The 27,314-nt window shown below is 41.5% G+C and overlaps 1 protein-coding gene across 1 annotated transcript in view; it reads right to left on the bottom strand.

Moving 5' to 3' along the window:
* The window catches only part of CSMD3 (CUB and Sushi multiple domains 3), a 3,006,114-nt gene that overhangs the window by 343,599 nt on the left and 2,635,201 nt on the right, over positions 1-27,314 (bottom strand). Inside the window, exons 51-53 of the mRNA XM_078686868.1 lie at positions 25,933-26,118; positions 25,112-25,306; positions 19,062-19,235 (exon numbers count right to left, since the gene is read on the bottom strand). Of these exons, the coding sequence (XP_078542994.1) occupies positions 19,062-19,235; positions 25,112-25,306; positions 25,933-26,118 (555 nt within the window). The remainder of the gene's footprint in view (positions 1-19,061; positions 19,236-25,111; positions 25,307-25,932; positions 26,119-27,314) is intronic.

Below are 27,314 nucleotides of genomic sequence, written 5' to 3'. Positions count from 1 at the left end.
ACAATGTGCAAAATTGTAGTAAATAACATTTTAGTGCAAACTGGTCAGTTCAGTGAATGTAATCCGGCCTAATTTTCGGTGTAGACTGTCTTATTCACTATCCTAGAATTTTGAGGTTCTCGTTATTAACATTCTTTCAATCGAAATAAACTTAAATCAGTCAAACGGTATCTATCAAGAACGATCATGATTTGCAAATCAAACTGCAAAGTGAGAAACCTTCAGTCATTTTGCAAAAACCTATTGGTAGTCGTCTCTTCATGTGTAAACCCTGATAAAGTTTTGAATAGTAACATGTTGTACAAAAATGTAATTTGGATTTCGAACTATAAGTCTAATACTTATGTTCTTTTCTAAACCTAATATGAAATGAAGAACAAAAGTGTTTCTTTAAGAGTACATCAGGGATTTTATTTAATTTCCTGAACTATTAAGTTCAGGACTTCTTCCACCATTGAATACCTTGTTTACGAAGTGACACCTATTGGAAAGCAATACATTTCAGTCCTTAAAGTAATGAGCAATTGTTTCCCCAGATATGTCTCTTTGTGGGATTTTAATGAAGCAATCTTGCTAAACGAATTCTAGGCAGAGGCTTAATAAAAAGGAGTTGATGATCCATTAGGCAATTTTAATTATATTCACAGTTAATAAAGCTCTTTAAAGAAGCAGACAAGTAATATAGCTCTCAAATAACATCTGAAAAATGTGTTTCCACTAGTGACAAGTGTGTTTCATCGGTGTTTGCTGTTATTCTCATGTTGCATGCATTTAAATGGGACTAACCTCTTCTCGTACATTGTTTGACACAGCAAAATGTCTTTCCAATTTAAAATATTCATGTTGTCAAAGTAATAAGTTAAAACGAGTTATTCAGTATACTGACGGTATGCAAATGCATACATTTACACAATATTATAGTCTTATGGCCCACTGTCGAGGTATATACTGGTTGTTAAAAGCCGCCTTAAACGAGGCAGAAGGGCTATAAGACTATTAGAACATTCCACCTACTAAGGGTAGTATGTTCTTAATTAAAAAGGGAGAAACATGAAGACAAACATTTGAATGCTGGAGGTCCGGGCTTATACCAGCCATCATAAGCCAAAGCTACTCTATTGTATTCAATGGACCTCCCAACATTCCAATGTTCTAATGTTCATTAGTTGTTGATCCAGCATTGCTAATCCCCAAAGAGAGACAGACCGCTGTACAACACAGTTTGACAACATATTTATTAAGAGTAGGAAAGGATCTATGTTCAATATCAAGCAGCAAACAAACATGTCAGCAATATATATGGGAAATACTGAAACTGCGGACATTGATTATAGACATGATCGGGATAGAGCAGTATTACAAAAAACAATCTGTCAAATTGAAATTCAATGGGTGGGAAAATAAACACAGGTACAGCAGTAATATATAATATATGCATAGAACTCAAATCATGAAAAAAGTAGTAAATTCACGCTCTGCAGATTTATGATTACGACTGGATGCACACTGCCTACATTGTGTGATTCAGGAACACTCCCAGAACTACAACTGAAAGTGGAGACAGGCGCAGGCTTTCAGGCCTACTTCTGGGAATGACATTCAAATATTCCCACGTACTCTATAAATGCTGTAATGCGTTCTCTGCAATGGAGAGGTCTGCACTGGAGTAATAGAGGCCGCTGAATAAAAGCATTTTTTTTCTTTTTATCTCTGGACAGAGAAAACATTTTCTCAGTAAAGCCCTTTGTCTACACTCCCACTGTTGAGATGGAAACGCCCTCTGCATGGTTGAAGACATGAACCTCTGTCATGCGTGCCCAACTGTACTCTTGCCTGGATCCCTAATGCTGATATTTTGTCATAGGCAAATACGATCATGAATGTGTGCCAGGACATATGCCTGTCTCACGGATTGCAGTCTTATTGAACTGGGAGGGGCGTCCAAAGCACTACCAACATAGTGGTGGAAATCTACCGCTTCAATAAGCGTTAAGCAGCACACGCACAGTGGTGGCTGCATACCCTGTCTTCCTGGAATGAAACCCACAGGCTCACTCACATTTTTAAAAGTTCCGCTGCTGTGTGCCTAACTCACCCTTGGCCTACATAAGGTAGATGTGTAGTGCTGCACAGGATTAGTGACCGTGCTGGATGCATGTGTGCCTGGGAAGGGTACAATACAGGGACAGATCAGTATTAGTACTGAATAGTACATGTGGGATTGGTGAACACTCTGAGTGTTTGAATGCCAACAAAGAACACATGACATGAAAGATGTAGTGCTGTGCTGTGTGTGTGCAATTAAAGTATGTGCTAAGTTTATGTGTGCTTGTGAGAAGTACAATACATAAAGGGTGAATTGTTGTGTGGTGTGCTTGTGGTGAGTGTGGGTGCTGTCAGAGTGTGTGTTTGTAAATAGCACACACTGGTACAACATAGAAAGGTTCAGTGCTGAACAGAACACTCAGACTGAAAGGGTGTACTGAATGCATGTCTACTTGTAATGGTACAATGCTTGGAGATAACAGTGCTGAACTGTAAGTGTGCTGTGAATGTATACTGAGAAAGTGTGCCTACAATGGCACATTACATAGAGGACCGTGGGTTCCATTTTAGGAAGCCCAGGCCTGCCTTGAGAAGACATGAGGGGGAAAGAACCCCCCCAGACAGATGTATGTATTGATGCATTCCTGTGAGATGGGTGAGACAAACAGCGAAGGAAAGGAGGAAGGGATCCCTCTTTTACACTTCAAAAGGCTGCTCTTCGATTCAGAGATAGATCACAAGCAAGGAGTCTGGACACATCTCAGGAAAAGAGATGACACTCATAAGGGAATCATAAAGAGTAGGGCTTGGAGCCTGGCGGTCAACGTTTGTAAGCTCTTATCACTGTGACTGACATCCAGGTATGGACTCTGATCACTCCCATGAATTGTGTTATGGGCGAATCAGTTTCGAGTCATGCCTCCTGTGACAGACATCCTTTCAGAAGAAAAAAGAAAGAGGAATGTATGCTTCAAAAGAAGCAGCAACCCAACATAAAATGTTAAAGACTCAGATTCTAAATCACTTTAGCTATCTGGAAAAGGACTATAAGAAGAGGCGGATGAGACCCTAAAATTTGTCATCTGCCAAGCAGCCCGACGGGCTGTGTGAGGATGTGAAGCTCTGAAACACTTCTGCCTGTAACCAGGACTGGACGCAAAGGCCTGCTAGTCTCCCTGCTGGGTATGGGGACATCATCCAAAAAAAAGAAGAGCACCTACCCTGTAACCTGGAAAACCAGCACCTGCCTGCTTACCAAGACCAGTGTGCCCTGTGAGGATGAGGACTTCATTGGAGGGAGGGAGGTCCAGGCGGGAGCCTTACCATGAGGACTCCCTGTGTGCAGTGGAGGCTGCATCTGAACAGTGGTGGTGATTGGCGGGTCAGACTGAAAAAAAGTAATTTCCTTAAGCATATGCCGCAAAACCTTTCCTCATCTTTACTGCTTCTGCAGCCTGCACCGGAAGCACCCAGGCTTCCGACTCTGCCAGCCAATCACAACACTGCAGGAGGAGCGTCATGATTGGTCTGAATGGCCTATTTAGACACTCAGGCAGTGCCTGGGGTGGCTGAGCATGTTCTACATGGGGCTGTGCAACACAGGCCAATGGAGAACATGCCAACTACGCATGACTGTTTGGCCGGCCGTAAAGGGCTGGTCAAAGCATCATGCGCATGTAGGGAGTGCAAACCACTCCTGCTCTCTGCGTCAGCCAGCCCAACCCCGCCCCGCCCGGAGTCACAAAATAAAAATAAAATGATAATAACTTATTTTTCACTCCTCAACAAGCAGTGCGGAAATGCTACTCCGCCTTAGCCGAGGAGCCACCTCTGCCTGTGTGAGGATTCAGCTGTTCACCGATCAGGTCACTGCCCATGAGCACCGTCAGCTATGTGACCTCCGTATGCCAGGAGAGGGCCATCGTGGACTGAGCCATTAACAAAGCCCCATGAAGGACTGAACAGGCCCGTACCACTGCGCCATGGTGATCCTGTATGCCATCGGGGGCACCCATCAAAGTAGTTACAGTAAGAATTGCTGAGATTCATAACCATCTTGGCAGGGCACTAGTACCCAAGGATCCTATGTCCATACTATGTAGCTACGCGACAACTCTATCTGCAGAATTCTGGCCACTGCAAGAAAGAAAGACTACAGCTATGGATGGCATTTTGGAACCGCACTGTGAGGAACCTGCCCCTGATTGACTACTCAGGACTGCTGAGGGCACCGTGGATGATATTGCACACTCGCTGGGCTCCATTCTGGAGCTGAGAAAGTATTCCCCATCCCCTGCTGGGTTAAGCCAACTTACAGCATCTTTGTGAGTTATGAGCTTCTTCAACAATTGAGAGAACTCTGGCAATGCCGCACAGGAAGGAAAGCCTGCAGGGCCAGGTGCTACCGTGAAGGCAGCCTGCTTTCTCAAAGCAGAGCAGCAATCGTGGTTGCTCACTCAAAGGGCACCCGCTGCACCTCTGAACTGCAAGAGTGGGCAAGACGTGAACTGGACCGGTTTGATAATCGGGGGCCTCGCTTCTAACAGTACTGTGGCACCATTGACATTTTTTATTAAATATTAAAGAGTCAAAAGGGAGGTTCTGAGTATGACCTGGTAGTGAGTATTCACTAAATGTGACCACCAGTGAATGTGGAATACCTTCAAACATGTTACATAAAGGAAGGGGGTCAGGGATTTCCCTGATAACTAGTAGAGACGCAACCTCAAGGGGATTGTGTTGTTGCTTCTGAATGTCGTACTCCATTACATGTGTAAAGTGAGAAACAAAATGCAACTTTTTCTTATAAAGCAAGATTTGACTGGGCATTGATTCATTATTCGTACTGCTTGCACTTTGAGTTAGGAGTCATGTACGATTCTCCCCCTTGAGGGAGCCTTGTCTGTTCAACCACAGCTACCACTAAAAGTCAAGTGAAGAAGGGGTACTTTGGCCAGTTGGTCAGGTCCAATAGTACGAAAGGCCATGAGATATCAGTAATAAAAGACCTCAACCACCATGGTTAGGCCCAGTAGCCCCTGTGTGCCCCATGGCCCTCTGTAAGGTGTGCTGTCACCCATGAAAACTGGAGGTGATCTGTTCCCCATCCTACCCTCGAAGTACACTTACTCCTGCTCTTTGCTGGTGTAACTGACAATTTTAAGGGTGTAAATTGGAATGAAAGGAGTTTAGAAATGCCTACAATTGTAAATGATTGTGGATGTTCCCAAACATCCAAGGCAAAACATGCTTTGGAATATCTATTTCGCACCCTTCGAATGGGATTTAGGAGTCTGGCATTCTCTATGCATGGGAAATAAGCACTAAATGCATATACACCTACAAGGAATCCCTTTGAAGATTCCCAGTAAGGGAAGGTAAAGTTGCACTTATGACTGCATTTGCTTGTGAAGTGGCCACTCAGAATAGTGGTATACATTAGTATGTAACAAAGAGTCAGAGGAAATTTCGGTGCAGAAGTATCTCTAATGCAACAATCCCAAATATTTACACCACACAACACTATTGATGATACCATCTTCATTTTCAGACTTTGGAAAACTGGAATCCAAGGTACATTCTTGGAACGGGTGTTTTCGTACCTTATTATCTCCAAGTGGTTCCACTACCTCCCTATGTGTCTAAATTCAAAGCTCTAGGTGTGGCATTCCTCAGGGTTTTACACTCGGTGTGTGTCTACTTGCTAACCTTTTTAGCTCAGTTGGGTAGATGATAAACAGCTTTCAACAGGACTCCTCACCCACTCCATCTCTGACTAACAACTTACACCTTGTGCACTGCTGGATGTCAAAAAATTGTCTTAAATTGAACCTATCCAAAACAGAGCTTCTGATTTTACTGCCTGAAACAAGACCCTCTGATGCCCTATTCCGGCCCTTTGTACTGATTCATGTCCTCCGCTTCTGCCTCAGTTCATAATCTAGGCATCGGGCAGAGCCAAGCCTTGGGCAGCATAGAGGCTTTCTGAGCAGGCACTGCTGGCTCTGACCAAAAGTGCTATGATAGGGCCCTAACCAAACATTAAACAGAGTCTCCTCACCTGTCTCCTACCCTAAATCACCCAGGCATTAAGGAGTACCAAAGGTTCCAACCAGGACACCTGCTGGAGAGCCCGGGATGATGACTGTACCTGGTACCTGCATATCTGACTGGAAGTAGTCTGATATCTCCTCAACCCCACAGATAATGCAATGCCACTGACATTGCATCATCTGACAGTGACAATGGTTAGGTGCTATTCACCTGTCATTAAGCCCCCCAATGACCTCCTCTTTACAGTCCCTAAATTGCTGCAAATGTTTTCAATGGAAAATCACTGGGAAAGGAACTGCAACCACATTCCTGAGCTCCACTTGAAATGCAAAGGGAACCCCTCTGAACCCCTTAGTCAAAGCAACTTACCAACAGCTTCTGATGCCGCCCACAGTTGTGTCACCCATTTCAGATTTGACTCGGCCTACTTTGATTAACTAATGGGCTTTTCCATCTTGGATATTAGAAATATCGAATGCTAGGTACTAAGAACATTTACTGGTGCACACTTGATAACACTGGTAACACCCTCCACAAGACTCTCCCCCCCCCAAGTACTTTTAAGCTACACAGTGCTACAAATATGTTATGACTGGCTATTATACAGTTTCAAGAGGGCTTTAATATCTACAGGCCCGATTCAAAAAAGTGATCCGAGACAAAATCTTTCCTTTATGCCTTTTGTGAATACTGAAAGTCGTAAAGTTAGGATTTTGTCTCAGATAAAACATACCAGGGAGGGGGAAATTCAGAATATGGATCTGAACATACACTGACCCTTGTCTAAAAGCCGAGTCATGACCAAGCAGATACACAGTTGATTTCAGCTTAGTAGACATACACTGTTCACTCCAGAGTATTTGATGATCCCACACTGTCGACTACCATCACTACATAACATGACTGCCATCACTACATAACACACTGAATTACAAACCTCAATTTCGACAAGCCACCAAGAGGATGGATGGTTCTTACCCTTAGTGTAAATGGCATAGAAAATGATGTTCTTATTTGGTAATTATTTTTTTTAATTGGTAATTTATTTTTGTTAATTGGTAATTGTTTTTAATTAATTTGTTATCGGTATTGATAATGAATGTAATCATATTTTAATATTAAATCATTACTTTCCCTACTGTTGCACTCTCAGGATTGGGAATAGTAATTTTTACCCCTATGCTATTCAACGCTTTCCCTACTGTTGTACTCTCTGGAGTGGGAATAGTAATTTTTACCCTCCCGCTATCCAACCCTTTCCCTACTGTTGCACTTTCTGGTGTGGGAATAGTAATTTTTACCCTCCCGCTATCCAACGCTTTCCCTACTGTTGCACTCACTGGAGTGGGAATAGTAATGTTTACCCTCCCGCTATCCAACACTTTCCCTACTGTTGCACTCTTTGGAGTGGGAATAGTAATTTTTACCCCTACGATATCCAACGTTTTCCCTACTGTTGTACTCTCTGCAGTGGGAATAGTAATTTTTACCCTCCCGCTATCCAACTCTTTCCCTACTTTTGCACTCTCTGGAGTGGGAATAGTAATTTTTACCTTCCCGCTTTCCATTGCTTACCCTACTGTTGCACTCACTGGAGTGGGAATAGTCATTTTTACCCCTACACTATCCAGCGCTTTCCCTACTGTTGCAGTCACTGGAGTGGGAATAGTAATGTTTACCCTCCCGCTATCCAACACTTTCCCTACTGTTGCACTCTTTGGAGTGGGAATAGTAATTTTTACCCCTACGCTATCCAACGTTTTCCCTACTGTTGTACTCACTGGAGTGGGAATAGTAATTTTTACCCCTACGCTATCCATCGCTTTCCCTGCTGTTGCACTCACTGGAGTGGGAATAGTAATTTTTACCCTCCTGCTATTCAACGCTTTCCCTACTGTTGCACTCTTTGGAGTGGGAATAGTAATTTTTACCCTCCTGCTATTCAACGCTTTCCCTACTCTTGCACTCTTTGGAGTGGGAATAGTAATTTTTACCCTTACGCTATCAAACGTTTTCCCTACTGTTGCACTCACTGGAGTGGGAATAGTAATTTGTACCATCTCACTATCCAACTAAATCGCCACTTTTTTTACATTACATTTATTATTTTTACATTTTAAGCTTTTTTACAGTATTTTAAGTATGTTTTATTTAAATATTTTTAATATTTAATTACTTTTATATTAATTTTAATACATTTAAAAAATTCGATATTTTAGTTAACTATATTTTGGATTCAATATTTTAGTTCTTACCTGTTTATGCATAGGGATTTTATATTCTGTTCTACAATATTTTGGAGTCGATATTTTGGGCATTCGATATTATGTCCCTCGATATTTATGCACTGAACCAAAAGATCATTTTCGATTAGATCCCTACTGCTTCTTTCATCCAAGGGACCAAGAGTATATGTTCTACGTTAACCTGCACCACACAGAAACAAGATATAATTTATTTCTTCTAACAGGATCTCTGATGTCTAACCTTACTAAATGTGAAAATATTGCCCAAGGTGTATGAAATCATTTCCTCATTTTAACTGGATCTGGAATCATGGATCCACTGCCCACCATGAGGTAAATGGAAAATGCCGGACTGGAGATTCAAAGACCCAAAATCAAAAGTAACAATGCAACATCACCTACAGAAATTAGTGAAAGCTAATGAGGGTACTGTTAGCTTGTTAATTCCACACAAACCCTTTGGGTAGCCTACAATGGAAAATATCCCTGTTGATGACAATATAACTGGAACAACATATCTAAAATCTATCGGAACAATACCACAGTAAACCCACTGTATCCTAACTCTATAAATATAGCACTGGCTGATAAAATGCTGGGGGTCCTTAAACGCCATCACTATGAGTTCAGTGAAAAGGCTGAAGCTCAATGCTATCAAAACGCCCAAGGGTTTAGTCACCCACCCAATGCAAATATTAAGGAAATTTGCATCCTTTTACATATCACTGCAGCTCCTCTTCCACAGCAGCGACCCAACCCCAGAGAAGGCTACCTTCTTCAAGTCTATCCGGCTCTCCTATCTTATACAGGACTCAGCAGACATCCTAGACCGAGAAATAACAGAACAGTTAGCAAAGCTCCCGGTGATGATGGCTTGCCCATTGAATTTTAGAAAATGAATGTGCAAGTTTTGACACTATTATTTAGTAATGTGTTCAAACATAAGAAGGCCACGGCCACTCTTTGGCCAGAATTCAATGAAGCCACTATTATCCTGCTTTCCTAACTAGATAAAGTTTGCAACAATGTAGCAGTTAAAGGCCAATTTCCCTGATAAATACAGACATGAAAGTCCAGGCCAAAATGCTATCTTGTCGGCTGGAAAGGCCCACCCATTTCCGTACTTTCAAATTCCAGGTGGGATAAACTGTAGGAAATGCAAGACTCTTCCTCGTAACCGGATGTGTTATCAGGGACACAATACCTTTGGCCAACTGCCGCCATCAAATATCTGAGGATGATCTCACCAAGGGCATAGCTTGGTCAGTAAGACTGGGGGATGGGGGGCTTCATATTTCCAAACAATCACACTGGCATGTAATGTTAAAATACATTATATGACACCCAGGGCCAATGAGACGGGCTTAGGGGGCACGGGACAGGAATGTGGATTTGTAGGAGTACTACGTGAGAGAAACACAACATTTTGGAAAATAAACAACATTTTTGAGGACTTTCAAAACAGAGATGAAAGCGAGCATGTGTGTCTTTGTCAGTGTGTGCATGCAAAAATCCAAGGTGAAATCTGACACCACACCATACCCAACTAAAAATACCTATACCCAACTATTCATCAGAATTTTTTTTTTATTAGGGTGGCGTACCACCCCAAACACTCCCCTCCCCCTGAAGCTACGCCCCTGGATCTCCCATCAGCTGCCCAGAAGACTTTGAAACTCCTGTTTACAAGAACTGCACTAAATTTCAATTGATAGCCTCACTTAAGCCTTTACCTGTAGGGTAAAGTACAAACAATATAAATGGTGATTTCAGCTCGCTTTAATTAACTGTATAGCATAATCCCAATAGGTGTTCCAATCCATATGATAACCAAATTGAATAACAGGATTAAAGATATCATCCGCTATGTAAAAAGCTCTGCCTTCGGATGTCTAAACTACAAGCATCCACAACTTTACGAGGCCTATGCCTACCAGACATGTACCTCTATTTCAAAGCTCAACAGCTAGCTAGCTCGGTATATCTTTTTTCTGCCTCACAGGAAAAGCAGAAAGGGTAGCTATTGATTAAAGCCTGATAGGGTACAAGTTACAACGTGGTTGCTGTATCAAGCAACCAAATCGTAAGACAGTAGAGAACACCAGATACTAACTCAAGCACATGAACCTGGGAAAGAACCTACAAATATGTGCATATTCATGTCTGTCTTCACAAACTTACCTCCATTTACAACAACAAAGCTGTACACCTTTATGGTCATATGACCGACACACATTTATGGTCCACTAAGGGTATAGTTACTGTAGATCAATTAATCCATGACATGGATGTGAAACCCTTTGTAACACTACAGGAAGAACTCCAGTTGGAGGAAAAGCAACATTGGAGCTATCGCCAATTGAGACATTCTTCTTTATGCCCTGAGATCCTTATCAAATTCTCTCCTGCAGTCAGAGGGTAACAAATATCTAAAAAGGTGGAGCTCCTACCTTGGGCTTGTTTATGGTCTCTATAATACCGTTCTGGAAGAGCACAACTCCCACCGCCTTCGGATTTCTCTGAGAGAGAAGAGGTCAGGTACACTGGGGACAGACTACTCAGAATCAAACTGGAGATGCATGACAGAGGGTTAAACTCAGCTTTTTAAAATGTCCCCATGATTGGCAGTGGTTTCCGCAATGACTGCAGAGAGGGACATCTTGCATAAACATCTATTTGCTGAAGGTGGGGTTACTGTGATGGGGACATCATTCTCCTAATCTACTCATGTGCATCTCTCTAAGAATTTTGGCCCATGGGTCTTCACCACCAGGAACAACACCTCTGGCGTGAACCTGTCCCCCTTAACCCCTTCGACGCTGATGACGAGCTGGGCTCGTCATGAGGTAGCCTCCTGCTACGCTGATGACGAGCCCAGCTCGTCACGTAACATGCGCTTTCGCATATCTCAGCGTACGAGCGGAATTCCGCCCGCACGCATTTGGTTAATACAACTGATCTTTCTCAACAATGCGATGTACATTCCAGACATTAATGTCATACAAAATGTTTGGTCGGCACCTCATTTGAAGTTGCCTCAATGTCAATCCTGAGATGCTAGAAAAAGTAGAACCCTTTCACGCACACCATCTAAATGCAGGATATGTCTGTGGCCACTGCACATTATATACCACCTCCTGAGCAAATATGATCTATTTGAAAGCATATGGTCCTCATTCCTTTCGTACCCAAAGAATTCTTGTTGGATTCTTACCGTGAATTTACATTACCCTTCCCACTGGACTCCATCGGACGCCATGTGGGTACACTCAGTGGGGAAGCTCGTATTCCTCCAAATAGCTGTGGCCCGTGCAGGTAAGAGCGGTGGGGCAGTAGGGCCAGGTTGAGGGGGGGGGGGAATTCAACTGACGACCACGATGCAAAATTCCAAAATTAATTAATTTTCCCTCGTCATCGTCTGTTGAAATAACAGCCCACTCGGCCCATGAACTTACCTGCCGGCCGCGGCTGCCTTCAAATAGTAGTCTCCGCAGCATGAACGAGTCCGAACCAATATTGATGAGTCATGCTACTTTGCTTATGAATAAATATGTGTATGTTGAACTATACCACTTTGTTTAGATAATCCTTCTACCTTTGACCCTCAATAGGTTCTATTTCGCACATATTACATGTTGTTATATATTGTATGGTATTGATGATAATCCTCTGTATTTTTTGCTCAGATAAAAAATGTGCTAAAGATGAACTTTCAAAATCTAGGCATTCATCTCGGGACCGATTCCTATCTGGGTCAGAAAGCACTCCGACCGAGCCGGATCCGTAGTGTTTTCCGACCGATCCAGAATCCTGCAGTCCGACCGAGGGAGTACGATGCGGCCATATGCTGTCGGACTCGGTTCGGTCGGACTCCCATTGAAGTCAATGGGAGCTGGTCGTATGATGCTTACATGGGCTCCCATTGAATGAATGGGTACGTCGTGGACAAGTGCACCCCCTACAGTGGGCACATGTCGGTGCCATCCGCACCGTACATGCCTGTGTTGGGGAGACCCATGGGTCTCCCCCTGTGTCCAAGTCGTAAGGCTGCGGGTAACAGGGGGTCTGATGCGGATCCTCGAAGTCCAACTCCGGGAGCTATTGCGAGACGGACGCTTCGACTGATCCGGCTGTCCGACTCGAGCATCGTACTAGCTCGGTCATGAAACGTCTCCATTGCGCGCCACGGTTTGCTTGTGACCGAGTGGTTCGGACCTGGAAATGATTCGGACGGAGATTTCCCCTTGTTCGCATCGTACTTCGACGCCCGGACCCGTGTATGACTCGGACAGAAATTCGGCCACGGAATCGGATCCGCTAATGCCGAACCCGATTCGGTGCTCTTCTGACCGAGATCGGAATCGGCCCCTAAATGTTTGGTCTCTTTGCTAGTAAAACAGCTAATGCTTTTTTTTGTACCTGAAAGCCATTTGCAATATCCTATCAGTTGTGGACAACTGCCATCATGTTGCTGTTGTAAATGCTATTATCCAGCCAGAAATAGACTATTGCAATTGTCAGCCCTGGCAAAAACTATACACCATCCCTAATTGATTCAAAATGCTCAAGCACATCTAGTCTGTGGCATTTCTAAATGTCAACATATATCGTTCATTAGAAAACAATTACATTGGCTCACTGTATGCAAATGGATTACCTGTAAATTCATGACGATTGTCCACCGGGCAATTAATTTTCAGAACCCTGATTATATAGCTGCACTATTTGCAGCAGCATAAAGCTTTCAGTACGTTAAAATCTAATAAGCTATGTCTGTTAAATATTTTAAATACTAAAATATCTTCCTTTAAAGAACCTCTATTTTAGCTGCTGCAAAAATACGTAATATATTATTACTATTCATTCATGCAGAAAAATCTACTTCCTGCTTTAGAGAGCAACTCAAAACTATTTCCTTTGCACTACAATTCAGCAGATTCATTCCTTCAAATTATAGACATCTTATCTCCAAGCAACCTCGTTGTACAAGCATTTGAAAAAACTGTCAACATTTTTTTTAAGAATACCATTTCTCATAACCCTTAGATTGAACTATTATATATTATAATGCTAAAATAAAGCTAGTGTGTCCATTTAGTTAAAAAACATCATCTATCAGATAGTTTGACGTAAAAAAATCCAAATATATAACAGAAATTAATTACTAATTACTCAGAGTACAATGTAACGAAACTGGGTGTATAATCCTATTACAATGCAGTGTGTCGTTCAACATCTTATCTTGACCTACTCAGACAAAGATATATCAAACTAAATGGAAGCTCTATGCACTGGCACAGCACAATGTTATAACATTGCTTTTTCAGTTTCAGTTTCTGAACATGCAAATAGCTCTTTCTGGGTATGCCATATGGATTAGTGTGCCACCCTATACATATTCTTTCATTTGGTCTTTTGACCTTTACTATGTCAATCCGAGGTACCTGATTAGCAGTAGCTAGGTGTAGTATAGCGCTTTACCCCAACATAAGTAACTAGTATCTGTTAAAAGTGATCATAATGAATCATAAAACATTTAAGAAAAGTGGCATGCAAAGATACAATCATAAATCATATTTCCACTCCCTGGTTTAATTTCCCAGTCATGACACATTTATATTTACATGCCTTTACCATCCAGGGGTCAATTAACATGGTCTTTTCACATCTGTGCTGGAAAAGGGACACAACTATCACATTTGAATGGCCATCTCAAACTGCTCACATATTGGCATGAGAAGCACGGGCAAAGCTACATCTCCTGGAAAAATAGACACGGTCTGCTATCACTCTTATCTTTTCAATGTGAAGGACAACCAGGATTTTTTTGCTACCCTGCTCTGTTGGACATCGTTCTAGGGTGACAGCAGAAGATAAAACATTGTCTTAGAAGTTGAGTGGCCTGACAAGTTGTTAGTGGGTGGTGCTAAGAGTCAGGAGAAGTAGTGCTTCACTTATTGGTGAGTAACGAGGTTTGATTTGTATTCATTTTGTTCCAGTAGATTATTAGTTCTACAAATCATTCTCTAGAGTAAAGAGGCAGCAGCTAAATGGAAATTCTAATGTGGCTCGAGCGCAAAAGGAACACTAAAGAAACTACTCACCAGCATCATCAGCAGCTGGTAAAGAGGAAACATCTGTGCTCGAAGGAATGCTTGTAAAATGAGTACCTTTGTTGTGTGTTATTCCAGGTGGCAGGGGGTACCCCAGGGCAGTAAAACTATGCAGCAGGTTCACCCAGGAGCAGCTGTTGGCCCCTCGTAACTCTATGGTTCTCAAGTACTTTTAGAACACTACTCTCTCCCTGGACATGAAAAGAGTGACACTGGGAGAGGTTATGCATTGATTCAAGCACTACTGAGGCATTTACTCAGAAGCTGAGAGGTACATGGACCTTTGCTGTTCACTTCTATGCGATTGCTACGCCTATTTGTTATTGTGGAACTTAAACCCCCAAAACAACTTTTACTGGTTTAATATTTTATTGTGCGGGAATGATATGTGCCAATGAAAATTAAAATTGGTGCATACTTCCGATAGCACCTCGAATTGTTTTTCACAAATCAAATGAACTGTAAGTGAAAGGTTAATGTTGCACTATTGAATTTTATGTTGGCACATTGAAAAAACCAGGAGGCTTGACTTTTTATGACTGCACTTCTCATTTTATGTTTGGGTCATCAGAGGTAATGTTGTGGTTTTAAGGGAAAGGGCTTGCCTTGCTGTTGTGCAGATAATGAAATGTACTTCTGGTATTGGAGATCTGGTGTACTTTTAGGGGGTTACTTGACATGTGACCTTTTTTTGTAGTGCGCCCCTTGTAGGTTTTGAGTCCCTTTAGATGATGTTCCCACATGTATGTCCACCTACAGGCCTTCATATAGGTGTACAAATCTGTGCATATTAATTAGTTTTGTGTAAAAAAGTACTTTATTTTTTTAAATAAAAGCACTGATTGGACAGTGATTTAGTATGTGTTGATTATTATGTTGATGTGATCTGAGTCTCTAGTCGACAGCATCTCCACTAAGTAAGAATTAGACTGCTCTGCCTTGCTACCCAAAGATTCAAGTGCAAAAATCAATATGGAGACCCCCGGACCTGGGATGCTAAAGTCCTCAGTAGTTAACACTGGAACCCAGTACCTACTGATGGCCTTCGGAATCTCCACTCACAGATGTCGGCCCATGAATCTATTCAGATGTATGCCAGGAATCTAATGATATATGTTTGGAGTACCTACAACCCTAAACAGGATGAAAGAGCTATCCAAATAAATTATTGTGGGAAATTGGGTTGTTGGTTGAGGGAGGTTTTAACCCTGCTCAAGCACAGTCACGGTTAATGTCAGGGTGCACCACAAGAATCAATAAATTTACCAGCACTTAACTTAGAGGCAATGCGTAAAGTAGTTATGCAGCACAAAAAAAAGCAAAAAAGTGAAAGCGCCAGAAAAATAACCCCACCATTTTAAAAAATAGAATACGTTTTAATCAATTACTTGACAACAAAATGACAAATATACAACAGGAGTTATACATTTTTAAATTGAAAGGCAAAAGCTAGCACCTACAAGATCAAAGCACCAATCACAGATATTCAGCCATGTGTGACCAGGTCAAAGTACAAAAATGTGGCTGACTGCGATGCAGCATGAGTCAGATTCAAGAAGTGGATTGGGCCCGGAATGCGCTTCTCTTCTGACGTAGAAAAAAATTTCAGCAAAACTGTTGTGTGGGGCAAGGCTGCAGGAGGTGTCCATGGAGGCAACATTGTCAGGGAGTTGTTGGGCGAAGTTGCGGTGAAGATTTCCACGTTCAGACTCTTTTTTGAATGCCAAAAATCTCCAGCGGGAGGAGTCTGGAAGCTGCAGCCAACAAGGTTTCCACAAAGTGGGATACCCATTCTACGAAGGTCTGCTGAACAAGATTTATGCTACAGAAAAGAATGTAGAGGAGCTGCTGTGAAGTCAGGCTGATCGGCAATGCAGCTTGGGTAGATAGATGAGTAGGTTGGTCCTGCTCTCCTGTCTGTTCTCAGTGCAGTTTTTAGCCAAAAAGTTTCAAAGTCCACAGTTTAAAATGTTTGGTATCTGGGCACTTTTAGCACCACTTCCAAATGTCCAGGACTGGGAAGGCACCACTTGGAAGGTCAGGGCTCACCCAGGCAGGGTCCACGAGGGGGTCTCAGATGCAGTTAGCATTTTCTGTCACTGATCTCTGATCAGGAAGCAGGCCGACTAACCCTTGAAGTCTCCAGGGTAGTCCTGGTTTCAAGAAGTACAACAGGGCAGTCCATTCAGGGTTCAAGGCAGGCTTCAGGCAGCAGAGCAGTCCTTCCAGGTACAGCAAAGCAGTCTTCTGAAGTATACATCGGGCCACAGCAGCAGACAGTCATCCTAGAGTCCTTCATAAGGTCCTCATGTTGCACTTTTTTTTCCAGATTTTTATAATTACACCTTTCCATTTCAACCTCTCTTTTACAATCTCCTCAGTGGCCCATGATGTTGCAAATAATGTTTCACAGAGCCATGTATGCAAATTCTACTGAATCAAAGCCCAGAGGAACACCTATGAGTAACTTCTGCTTTTAATAAATAAAGAGCTTTCTCTGATAGGCCCTATGGTTTAACTTTGCATATTTCTAGTAGAATGTATGTGCTTCTTACCTAACTTTTATTTAGAATTTCAATTATCTCTACAGAATAATTATGTGAAAATTATTTATGTAAAGACAGCACCATGTACTTTTAATAGTATTAAAGGCTGTTGTGTGTTTTTGCTTTTAGAAAATTCCTTACAAAACGCTTTCTCATTGTAGCACTGTAAAAGCATTATTTACCAATGCTAAGGTTAGTTGATTGATAGTACTATTGTCACAAGGATGAAACAATGGGATGCGATATTGAGGCTGAGACTGAAGCTCTTAAGTGCATTTGCACTTCTCTGTCACTTCAGAGCTGCCAATATCTCTACCAATGCACTCAGGGTTCCACAAGTAATAGTGATATCATGTGCTTCACAACTGACTACAGTGTATCTTCAGTCCTCCTTTTCACTCTAAATTGGAACATCCCACTACCTCCATGAAATTTGACATCACTCTAGCTATATGTACACAGAGACAATAATTTAGTATTTTCATTAATTTGAAAATGTACATGTTCAATTGATCAATATAATTCACAGATTCCTTCATTATTTTCATTGTTATCAAATTCACAGACCGCATACACAGAAAGGCAATTGTATATGTTAGATTGATCAAGGCTATATTTTAATTTGTTCAAACACTTAATGTTTTAAGCTGATATTCTTATTGCTGACAATGCTATACATACCACGAATGGTGCTCCCTAGCCCTACAATTCATAAGCACTGTAAAAAAAAATCCTCAGCCCAGTGCCATGTATGTCCAGATTTAACCCTATATCATGGGCCTCCTGTTGGAGAAGCCGGGTTCTGATTATGTGTATATACACTGGCTAGCTTCTCCTCTTTCATTCTAAAAGGCTCTCACTGCCACTGTGTCTCCCATTACTGCATTATCAGGATCTCAAGAGTCCCAAATAAAATACTGAAGCCATTCCTAATGAAAACCATCAGAAAACTCAACAACGGCCACTTGGAAGGACACGACAGCATAAATACTTGTAGAACCACGCAAGCCTCTGCTTCCAAGAGCACTGTAACATGGCTTACTGAAATGCCTCTAAACTCAAAGTTCTGCATGGCCATCTATGTCCTTGCAAGGCACCTCGCAGGCAATACTATCTGTACAGCACTCATAAGGAGGTCCATATATGTGCATTTTCTTGGGATTTTATAATCATGAATATTTCACTGTTTATCCAGAAAGAAGTACAAACAACCATCTGTGGTGCTATGTGCTCCCATGGCACAATGTGTAGTAGGCATCAACTTGTGCGGACAGTAAATTATGACATACATCTTATCTTCTTGAGTTTTCAAAGCGTACACTGGAAATTTCATTTTATATTCCATCCAAAAATAGCTCAGATATAATGTTTAAGCTGTTCACGGTCACTTCATGATTTGTTTAATAGTCTATATACATACTGTACGGAACAATGTATCTACACTTTAGATTTCCCTTACTCTGTGTTGCAAATTTCCAACAAAATTATAAAACCACCTTTAAGGGTTTTCATAGACTTTGGGATGGCTAGTGTATTACAGTCTGGTTAAGCAGAAACAATGTGTGCTTTCAGAGGCTCCAGTAAAGCTTCAACCATTTCTGATAACCAGGACAAAATGATTTGGAGCTCATTATCCATTCTTTTGTGAATATAATAACATGATTGTTTCTACATTTAAAGGCACGTATTCTACAACGCAGGTCACAGTGTCCCAAAAAAGGATTTATGATGAAAAGCTGACTGTAACCTCTCATTTAATTTAATATAGCTATATTCATCTATAAAGAGTATTCAATATTAGAAAACTGAAAATGAAATTCATAACTAGTGTTAATTGAAATATTATCCTGAAGAACTCAAATAGAGAAAAATATTGGAATTATTGAAAGCAGTATAATGCAGTTTCATGAATATAAATGTATGGCATATTTCCCCCTGAAATACTATATGATAGCTAGTTCTTAAAAACTGGAAGTTTTACATATACCTCAATAATAATTCCTGAAACATTTGAAAACTTGGTATAATACTCAAACACATCATATTAGACACTGTACCTAGGCATCTTGTTTCAGTTCCACTCCACAGTCCTGAAGAGAGGCACTCTCGTACAGTTGAGCCGACCAACATAAACCCCGTATCACAAGTAAATATGGCTGTTGATCCAAATGTAACTTGAGTTCCAATTTTATTCCCATTCGGTGGTGTAGCAAGATCTCCACATGAAATTACTGCAGGCATAAATTGATATATATTATAATAGTTCTCAGAAATAAACTGTGTCCTGTTAATCATATGAACAAAAAATTTCAACACACTTCTTTAACAATAAAATGGCTAAAAGTAAACATAAATTCACCATAAAGTTTCAATTATATATCTTTGTCACAACATTAGTTTGACAAAACACGAAGAGTTTTACTTATTTCTAGTGGCTTAATTAATGAGCTACTGTCTTTGTTGCTTTCTGAGTGCTACCTACCAATAAATTCTCGAATGCAACAAATCTATAAAGTATGACCGAAGTGAGGTTAAGCCAGGTATAGAACTTAAGTAGTCAGGCAAGCATGATACTCACAAACCCGCCCCCCCCCCCAAAAAAAAACATGACTATAAAGAGACGTCTATGTGATACAAGAGGTATGATTATACAACTTGTAAGAAAAAGAATTGTTAAACAGGGTGTATGGTAGTCCACCACAAGTAATAGGGTCACTAACCCATTAGGTCCAGGAAAAGGTTTCAGTATTTTATTCCTGAGCTTAACCCCTGGTAGGTATGGCTCAGAGCAGACAGGCTTAAATTAGAGAAAACGTATCAAGCATTTATAAGTATCAAAACAGTCAAAAAGTAAAAAACACAACACAATAAAAACACCACTTCAATTACCAAAAACCAGGTACACTTTAATAATGTCAAAACAACATAAAAATCAAAAAATCCAATAAGGGAAATAAGAGATATGACATTTTTTAAAGATTTATGGTAAAAAGCATCAAGAAAAAGTAAAGCATCACATTAGTTTCTGTTTGCCGGTGACTGGCATCTAGGTGTGATTTCAGGCTGACTGAAATGAAGCATGAGTCATATACACCAAGGAGGAGGTTTGTTTCTGTCAAAGACTTTACCTTATGACTTTAGGGCTGATTACAATGCGGTCGGAAACGGCTCGGACTGTTGGTCGGATCCTTTCCGACCGCATTGAAATATGCTGAACAGATTCCTTTCCGACCGCCTCATTACCATGGAGGCGGTCGGAAAGGAACCAAAATGGTCTTTCCGACTGGCTTCCGACAGGCTCAGAGAGCCTGTCTGCAAGTCGGAATCTGGCCAGTAATCACTAGGTCGGCTCTTAGCACCCTAGGGATTACGATGTCAGGTTTTGGCACCATTTCCGTGCCGGCCTTTCCGACACAAAAAGGCTATCGGAATTCGACTTTGGGGGCCCCCGGCAGGGACCCCTTGGGTGCACGGCCTCCAGATGGAGGCCAAGGGGGTGAACCCAGTTGATCCCTGCATCCCGTGGCAGGCACCATGATGTGCCTGCCACGGGCTGCAGGCATGAACTGTACCTCCTATTTTACAATGGGAGCAGGCATTCCGGCCTTAATACATGCTCCCATTGTAAAGTATAGGAATGCACCAGAACAGTGTTCGGTTGCATCCTAATTAGGTGGTAGTGACCGCCGACTGGGTATCGGTCAGTCCCATGACTGAGACACTGTCAGGCAGAGGAAACTCCATCCAACATTGTAATAGGGCCCTTAGTTTCTCAAATGTAATTTCAATTCCTCCAGCGGGGCATGCTTTCAGACAGTATTCAAAGAAGTCCCCTCAAGGTAAACAGCTACTGGACAAGGTCCAGCTAAAACAGTTGTTTTTTACGGAAAAAGCTGAGAGGGGGAAAACGTTAAAGTGGGCCAGGAAGTCCTCTTATTGGCAGGATACCCTGCACCTTCACCAGGTCAAGATTTCTATGTTTGGACCTAGTCTCTTTTTTTGAGAATAAGTCCTGTTGGGCACTAAGGCTCCAAGTACCTCAGGGACATCACTTAGGGGTCAGAACTCACCCCAGCAGAGTTCACCAGTAGCGTTCAGTCATCTTCCTATTACAACTGGTCTCTTTAAGAAATAAGCCTTTTGCAGCTTGTCTCCTTATAGCCACACAGGAGGTCAGCCAACTGACAAATGGAGTCCATTACTTTGCCCTTGGGTATAAGAAGGAGCTGATCCAGTCCTTCAGACTCCTATCAAGTTATAGACAGCAAGTCAGATCTATTGCAAGTCCAGAAAGTGTTCTAGGGGCATTTCTGATGGTGCGATGTTTATGTCTGGCACCAGCTTGTGGTACCTCCTCAACAATGTCTAACCAAAAATGTATATGAAATGGGGCCAATCAGTAGTTCTTATTTTCCTACTGCAAACAGGCTAAAAATGACAGGCGTCAGGACCTTTTCAAGATGGTGAAAGCCTTAAGTCACACTAATCATGGGCTCTTAGCGATGGCTGTGTGTGTGGGCAGTGTCATAGGGAGCTCACCAGAGTCCTCCCACATGTAACACTAAAATCCAGGTTGAAGCAGATACTGTAATCACACCAAACCCCAAAACAGAGCTCTGGTAGGGCAAAAGAAGCCACTTTCAGCAACCAGACAGGGAATACACAAGAATTGTTTTGGCATCCTCCCCTCCCCCTTCCCAGTGTACCCTAAGCATGACATGTAGCTCAACAGACCTGTCAAGCAGGATTTCACAGTGTGATGTGACAGTATGCCCACAGCTCCTTCTCTGTCTAGCTCAGAGGAGGTGTCCCTGCCCATTCACTTCAGCCTATTTTTGCTCCTGGGTGGCATTTCACACCTATTTCCAGGCTAGACATCGGGAGGGAGTTGCTTTATAGTTATTTCAAATTAGCCTTTAGGACTATCAGGCAGGGAAAACCTAACTTTCTTAAGGTTATTTTTCAATAAAATTTGTCATGAATCTGATTTCACCATTGAATTGGATTTTTTTAATAGCAATTAAAATAGTGATTTAATTATTTTCCTAGCAAGTCACTTTCCTGAAATTATTAGTATTTTATTACTCTGGTTTACTACATAGGACAGCTAGGCCTGCAACACTGAAAATAGTTTTCTGGGTCTTGTCACTGTAGGGAGCTGTTAGCATTAATTTTCTCCATGACCAATTTTTAAATACTATGCACGCTTGCTTGTCTTAACAATATTTAAAAGGGATGTTTATATCTGTCAAAAATAGTTATTTTAACAGGTCGTAGTGCAGATTTTCACTGCACTATAGGGACCTAGAGGCAAGTTAAATAAGCCAATTATGAGCAACCCAATTTAACCATGTTTAATGGAGGATTTCAGGCACTTTACTATTAGTTAGCAGGGGTGCACAGAAACCTAAAACTAGCAAGAATAGGGTTCAGAAAAAAACATATGGGGTGACCAAGCAGAAAAGGCAGATTTCCTCCACCTTCTCTACACAAAAACTGAAGGTTCAACTATTCAAATATTATCTGATCTACAAATAAACTGATTCCTGTAATAATGGTCTTGATCCCCACAGAATTGGTCACCATGGGGAGTTGGAAACAGCCCACCACCCCACTGAGCAAGTTAAACTTTAGCATCCTAATTGCTCTAAACTTCACTTGAACAGTGTTGTTCTGCATTAAAATACTCTCCTGCTTCCAACAGTGCTGTGCTGGTCTTGACAAGACAAAACATGTGAATTTTGGGTTAGCTTTGTTTAGGAACATAACAGGAAATAATAGCGAAGTGGATTATAACCACTTGGACCAAGATACTTTTTCTCATGAATTCCCAGATTTGTATCTCTTACAAATGGCCATGAGGCATTTGTGCATTGCCTTCCCATTCCCAAATAGGGGCAACCAGAACACAAACAATATCATGGAAAAGAAAAGAAAGCAACTCAAAAGCTTTAAAATACTTGTCTGCTTTGCCCTCTATACATCAGCCTGATTGTCGCCGTCCATCAGATCATACCAGTGCTAAACAGTAAAGAGTGAGAACACATCTTGAAGCAACAATCTGTTACAGCAGTATACTGATGTTTCCACATGCCGCAATAATTTCCTATTAAAGCCTCTACGTCCGTCCTCATATATTCATCAACCAGCAATATAACAATGCAATACATGTGAACCTCAACTCTGAAGTCAACTGATCATCATCATCAACAGAAATGCAGGCCAAGCCTATTACCTGAGTATCCTTGATACTTCAAGGATGCAGGCAGAACACAAACCTGCTGAACAAGGAAAACAGGATAGCATGGCAAATACAACCACACAAGTAAATGAGCTGCACTGAAAGTCATCCATCCACAAATAAGCAAATGAATTGCATCAAGATACCAACTGGTATGTGACAGTTCAAGGGCCAGCTAGTCTTTGGTGGAACACTCCAACATGACAGTATTGCTCACATGTACATGCTGAGTTAGTGGTGCATCCAAGGGTCCCACCAGTGTTTGGCAATGTACACCGAAACATCCTGGGGAACAGATATGTTCACTTAAAATAAATAACAGCATGCACATTGAGCAGGAAGTCATGAAAGTGAATTCAGACTGTAAGAAAAGGGTGTTTTAGAAACACAATCTTGCTCCCACCACTGCCAACTGCACAAAAAAGAGGTCTCCGCTGTGGCTTTATCACGTTTTGTTCCATGCCACCCACCTTGCACCTTTGATGTAACATGCTGCTAAAAGCGGCCCCAGGCGCCACGGAAATATGCTATCCTTGCAAAACACAATGTTACCAAATGGTTTAAAATACTGGTCTGATCTCATGAGTAATTGAGTGATGGTGACGATCCAGCCAATTAGGCCTCAAATCCTAAAAGATGTTGAGGCGTGGCTGATGCCATCATTGCTGTTTTTCTGAGTAATTAAAATAGGACTGTTCACACTATGTTTTAACCTATTGTGGTATTTATTTGTTATGTTTTTTGTTCGTTTATTGCTCGTTATTTTGCCTTATGTCATTATGGTAATATGCCACGGTCATGCAGCCGGAATCAGGTATCAGCAGTGGCAATAAAACATGTTTTTGGCTCCACAGGGTTGTGTGAAAACATCAATATTAAACGTAAGAAACTGGAATGCAAAGGAAACAAATGAGAGAACCAAAACGAAATAGAAAAGAGAGACATTAATTTGGGCACTGGCAATAAGAACTAGTCCAATATAGAAACAGAAAAGTGGAGAAGAGCAATAAAGAACAACATTGCATAGGGACAATGATCTAAGATAAGATGAAACTATTAATAGGCTGTATGATAAAGGAGATACATCAAAAGTGGAAATGTAACACAAAAAAAGTGATGTGGTCAACTATGGCTGCTGCACAAGTGATATACAAGTGTCCCAAAATAGATAGAAGTCAATATGCAAAAAAATAGGGCTTATGTCACTAGATGGGAGCTTGGAATCCAAACGGCCTCATCACGACAGTGCAATGTGACTGTTGAATAATATACCCATACAGCTTTCCTGTATCACCCTTCATGAGCACTTGTGCCTACCCTTTTGCTATCATGTATTCTGAAAGCATCCTTCAGGCATTTCCTTTAGGAAATGCATTATGTTGTATACTTGGAAGGGACAGGTCTCTACCAGGCACTTCTTAGGGTAATGAGATATCTGACGGATAGCTCTTGGAATCCCTGGGCTAGAAAAATCTCATGTTGATGACTTCCAAACATTTTATATACTGACTCAAGGAAGAAGATGTATAGAATATCTAAATCTCATTCCAGCCATAATGTCAAAGAATATTGTTTGGAGAATATATTAAATTTGCCATGAAAATAATAGTCACACAGATTTGCTCAAGAGTATTCAAAATATTTATTATTCATCTTCAGGACAATATGTAGGAGTCTGGCATGTGGCATCTAAGTTGCAGTCTGATTCAGTCCTCACTTCCTTTACTACTTGGCATCTCCATTCACTTCATTCCCCAGAATGTATTACTGACACATAAATCGAAAACTGACCAGCAAAATAAACCTTTGCATAGACATAAGCACTAGGATTTATTAGGCGGCTTTGTGTAGCTATGATTTACTTACTTTGGCAATGAGGCCTCTCATTTCTCCAGCTCCAGGTTCCATTGGCAAGACATTCAATAGAGGCTGGTCCCAACCGATAGTATCCCGGATCACAGCTGAAAACCACCTTTGTTTTGTACTCATAATGTGAGCCATTAACTATGCGCCACCGTCCATGCTCCAGGATGAAGGAGTTTATGCTTGCACAAGTAACAACTTGAAAAAAAGGGAAAAAATGTGTGGTCACCCAGTGTTTAAGAAATAAACAAAAACATCCATGCTTTAATACCCGGGATCATGTGTTAAGTTTAAAAGGTAGCCCCACAAATGTATCAACACCAATATCTCAATACATGCTGTCAGGAATAAGTCTAAATAGCTGAAAAATGACATGCTAGAATTATATCAGCAGGAAGATTTCCATGACGCTATGCAAAGATCGATTAATTGTTGGTATTATATGTATTTTATAGTAATACAAATGTATTTGTTGAGTAATTCACGCATGCTGCTCATTATCTTTAATTCTCATGCAAGTGCTGTAGCACAATCTCTAGCTAGTTCAACACGAAATACTCGAGATTTATTTCAGGAAAAGTAAAATTAGTTAAATCATCAAATTTGATGAATTTCAACATCCACTTTTAAAGTATGAGGTGATTATGTTGACATGTTTGTTCCGGAGGCATTGGACGCATGTAACTTTCCTTTCTATCAAACATGAACTATCCAGATGGTTAAATATCAAACAATAATATTTTGGAACCCGAATTTATCCATAAAAATAGCACATTTCAGCAACTTTTTGAGTAACTGTAATTGAATGTCTGTAGGCTCCTTACCTACGCATCGAGGTGTTTTATTATGATTGCTCCATGTACCATCTGGTTGGCAAACTGCAGTAGTGAGCTCCTTTGAGGATAGTCTGAAACCGTCGTTGCAAAAATAGGTAACGCTGGTTCCGACCAAGTAGTCCGTCGTTAATATTCCCCCATACAAGGGCGCTTTTGGAATCCCACATGATATAGCTAGAAGTAAAACACAAAATAAAACAATTGCGAGTTCTTGTGTTTTTTATTAAATATTTCAAAGAAGCAACGGCAATGCCAATAGTTCTGGCTTCAAAAAAAAGTTGCATGGTAATGTGAAGAATTACAAGTAAATAGCGTTTGGATGGATATGTATTTATTTACAAGCAAACAACTGTAGAATAACCCCTTGGCCGTGGCTGTAATTCCGCCGTGGCGCTGGGGGGAAGGGGGTCCGCGCTGCATCGCCATGCTAGTGACGGAACCACTCTGTCACGAGCCACGGGTGCGCTGTGCTTGTGATAGACTAGTTCCATCACGGCCCCGCCCGCTCAATAGAACGCCTGCGCAGGCGCGGAATTCCTGCAGCGTGGGCGGGGCGGCCGCGCCATGACGGAACCACTCCGTCACCAGCACAGTGCGTCCATGGCTCGTGACGGTGTGGTTCCGTCACCAGCATGGAAGAGGTTAATATAGGTGAAGGTTAAAAGGTTAGGTGACAGTTCCACTGTGGAGTCAGCTCAAATCATCCATGTAGGTTAATGATTATCCTCCTCCTATCCAATCTGCTGACAAACACACCATACATTATCTAGCTATCTGAGACACTTCAATAGCATTGCAATGTTATATGTGCTCCCTCATAGTTCAAGCTAAGACACCTGGCAAATTGATCACAGCTGTGTGGAGGTCAAGGACATTTTTTTTGAAGCAGACAACTTCTGCCCAATCAAAACATATACTCCTTGGTCCCAACATGTGAGTGGAGCCGGATATAGTGATGCTCACATAATTGTCAGCCGACAGCTGCGCTGTCAAGCCAGACAATAAAATTGGTGATCCATGTTGACAGACAGAAAAAAAGCATTAGCAAATTCAAGAGGTTTGCTGTCAATTTCAGACCGATTGGCTTGGCACAGGCCTGGTGTTAGGCAAGACCTTTTGCTTTCTAATAAAACTATGTGCATAACTGTGTTACTTATAGGGGTATTCAGCCAGGATTCATACATTAGCCTGTTGCTGTGTCATTCCCAGTTTTCATCTAGCCACTACATCATGCATCATGTGGTAATGGGACAGCAAACTTCAGTCAATGACTGACTTCACTATGAGTTACAGCATGATGCCCTTCACAAGAAGCCCATCCACGTTCAAGGTAGACCCCATCTGTGTCAGGGGCTACTATGGTAATGTGT

This window comes from Lissotriton helveticus, chromosome 4_1 (genome assembly GCF_964261635.1).
Source record: "Lissotriton helveticus chromosome 4_1, aLisHel1.1, whole genome shotgun sequence".
Taxonomy (NCBI): domain Eukaryota; kingdom Metazoa; phylum Chordata; class Amphibia; order Caudata; family Salamandridae; genus Lissotriton; species Lissotriton helveticus.
Note: the sequence above shows the minus strand (reverse complement) of the source record. Positions and strands in the feature narration are given on the sequence as shown.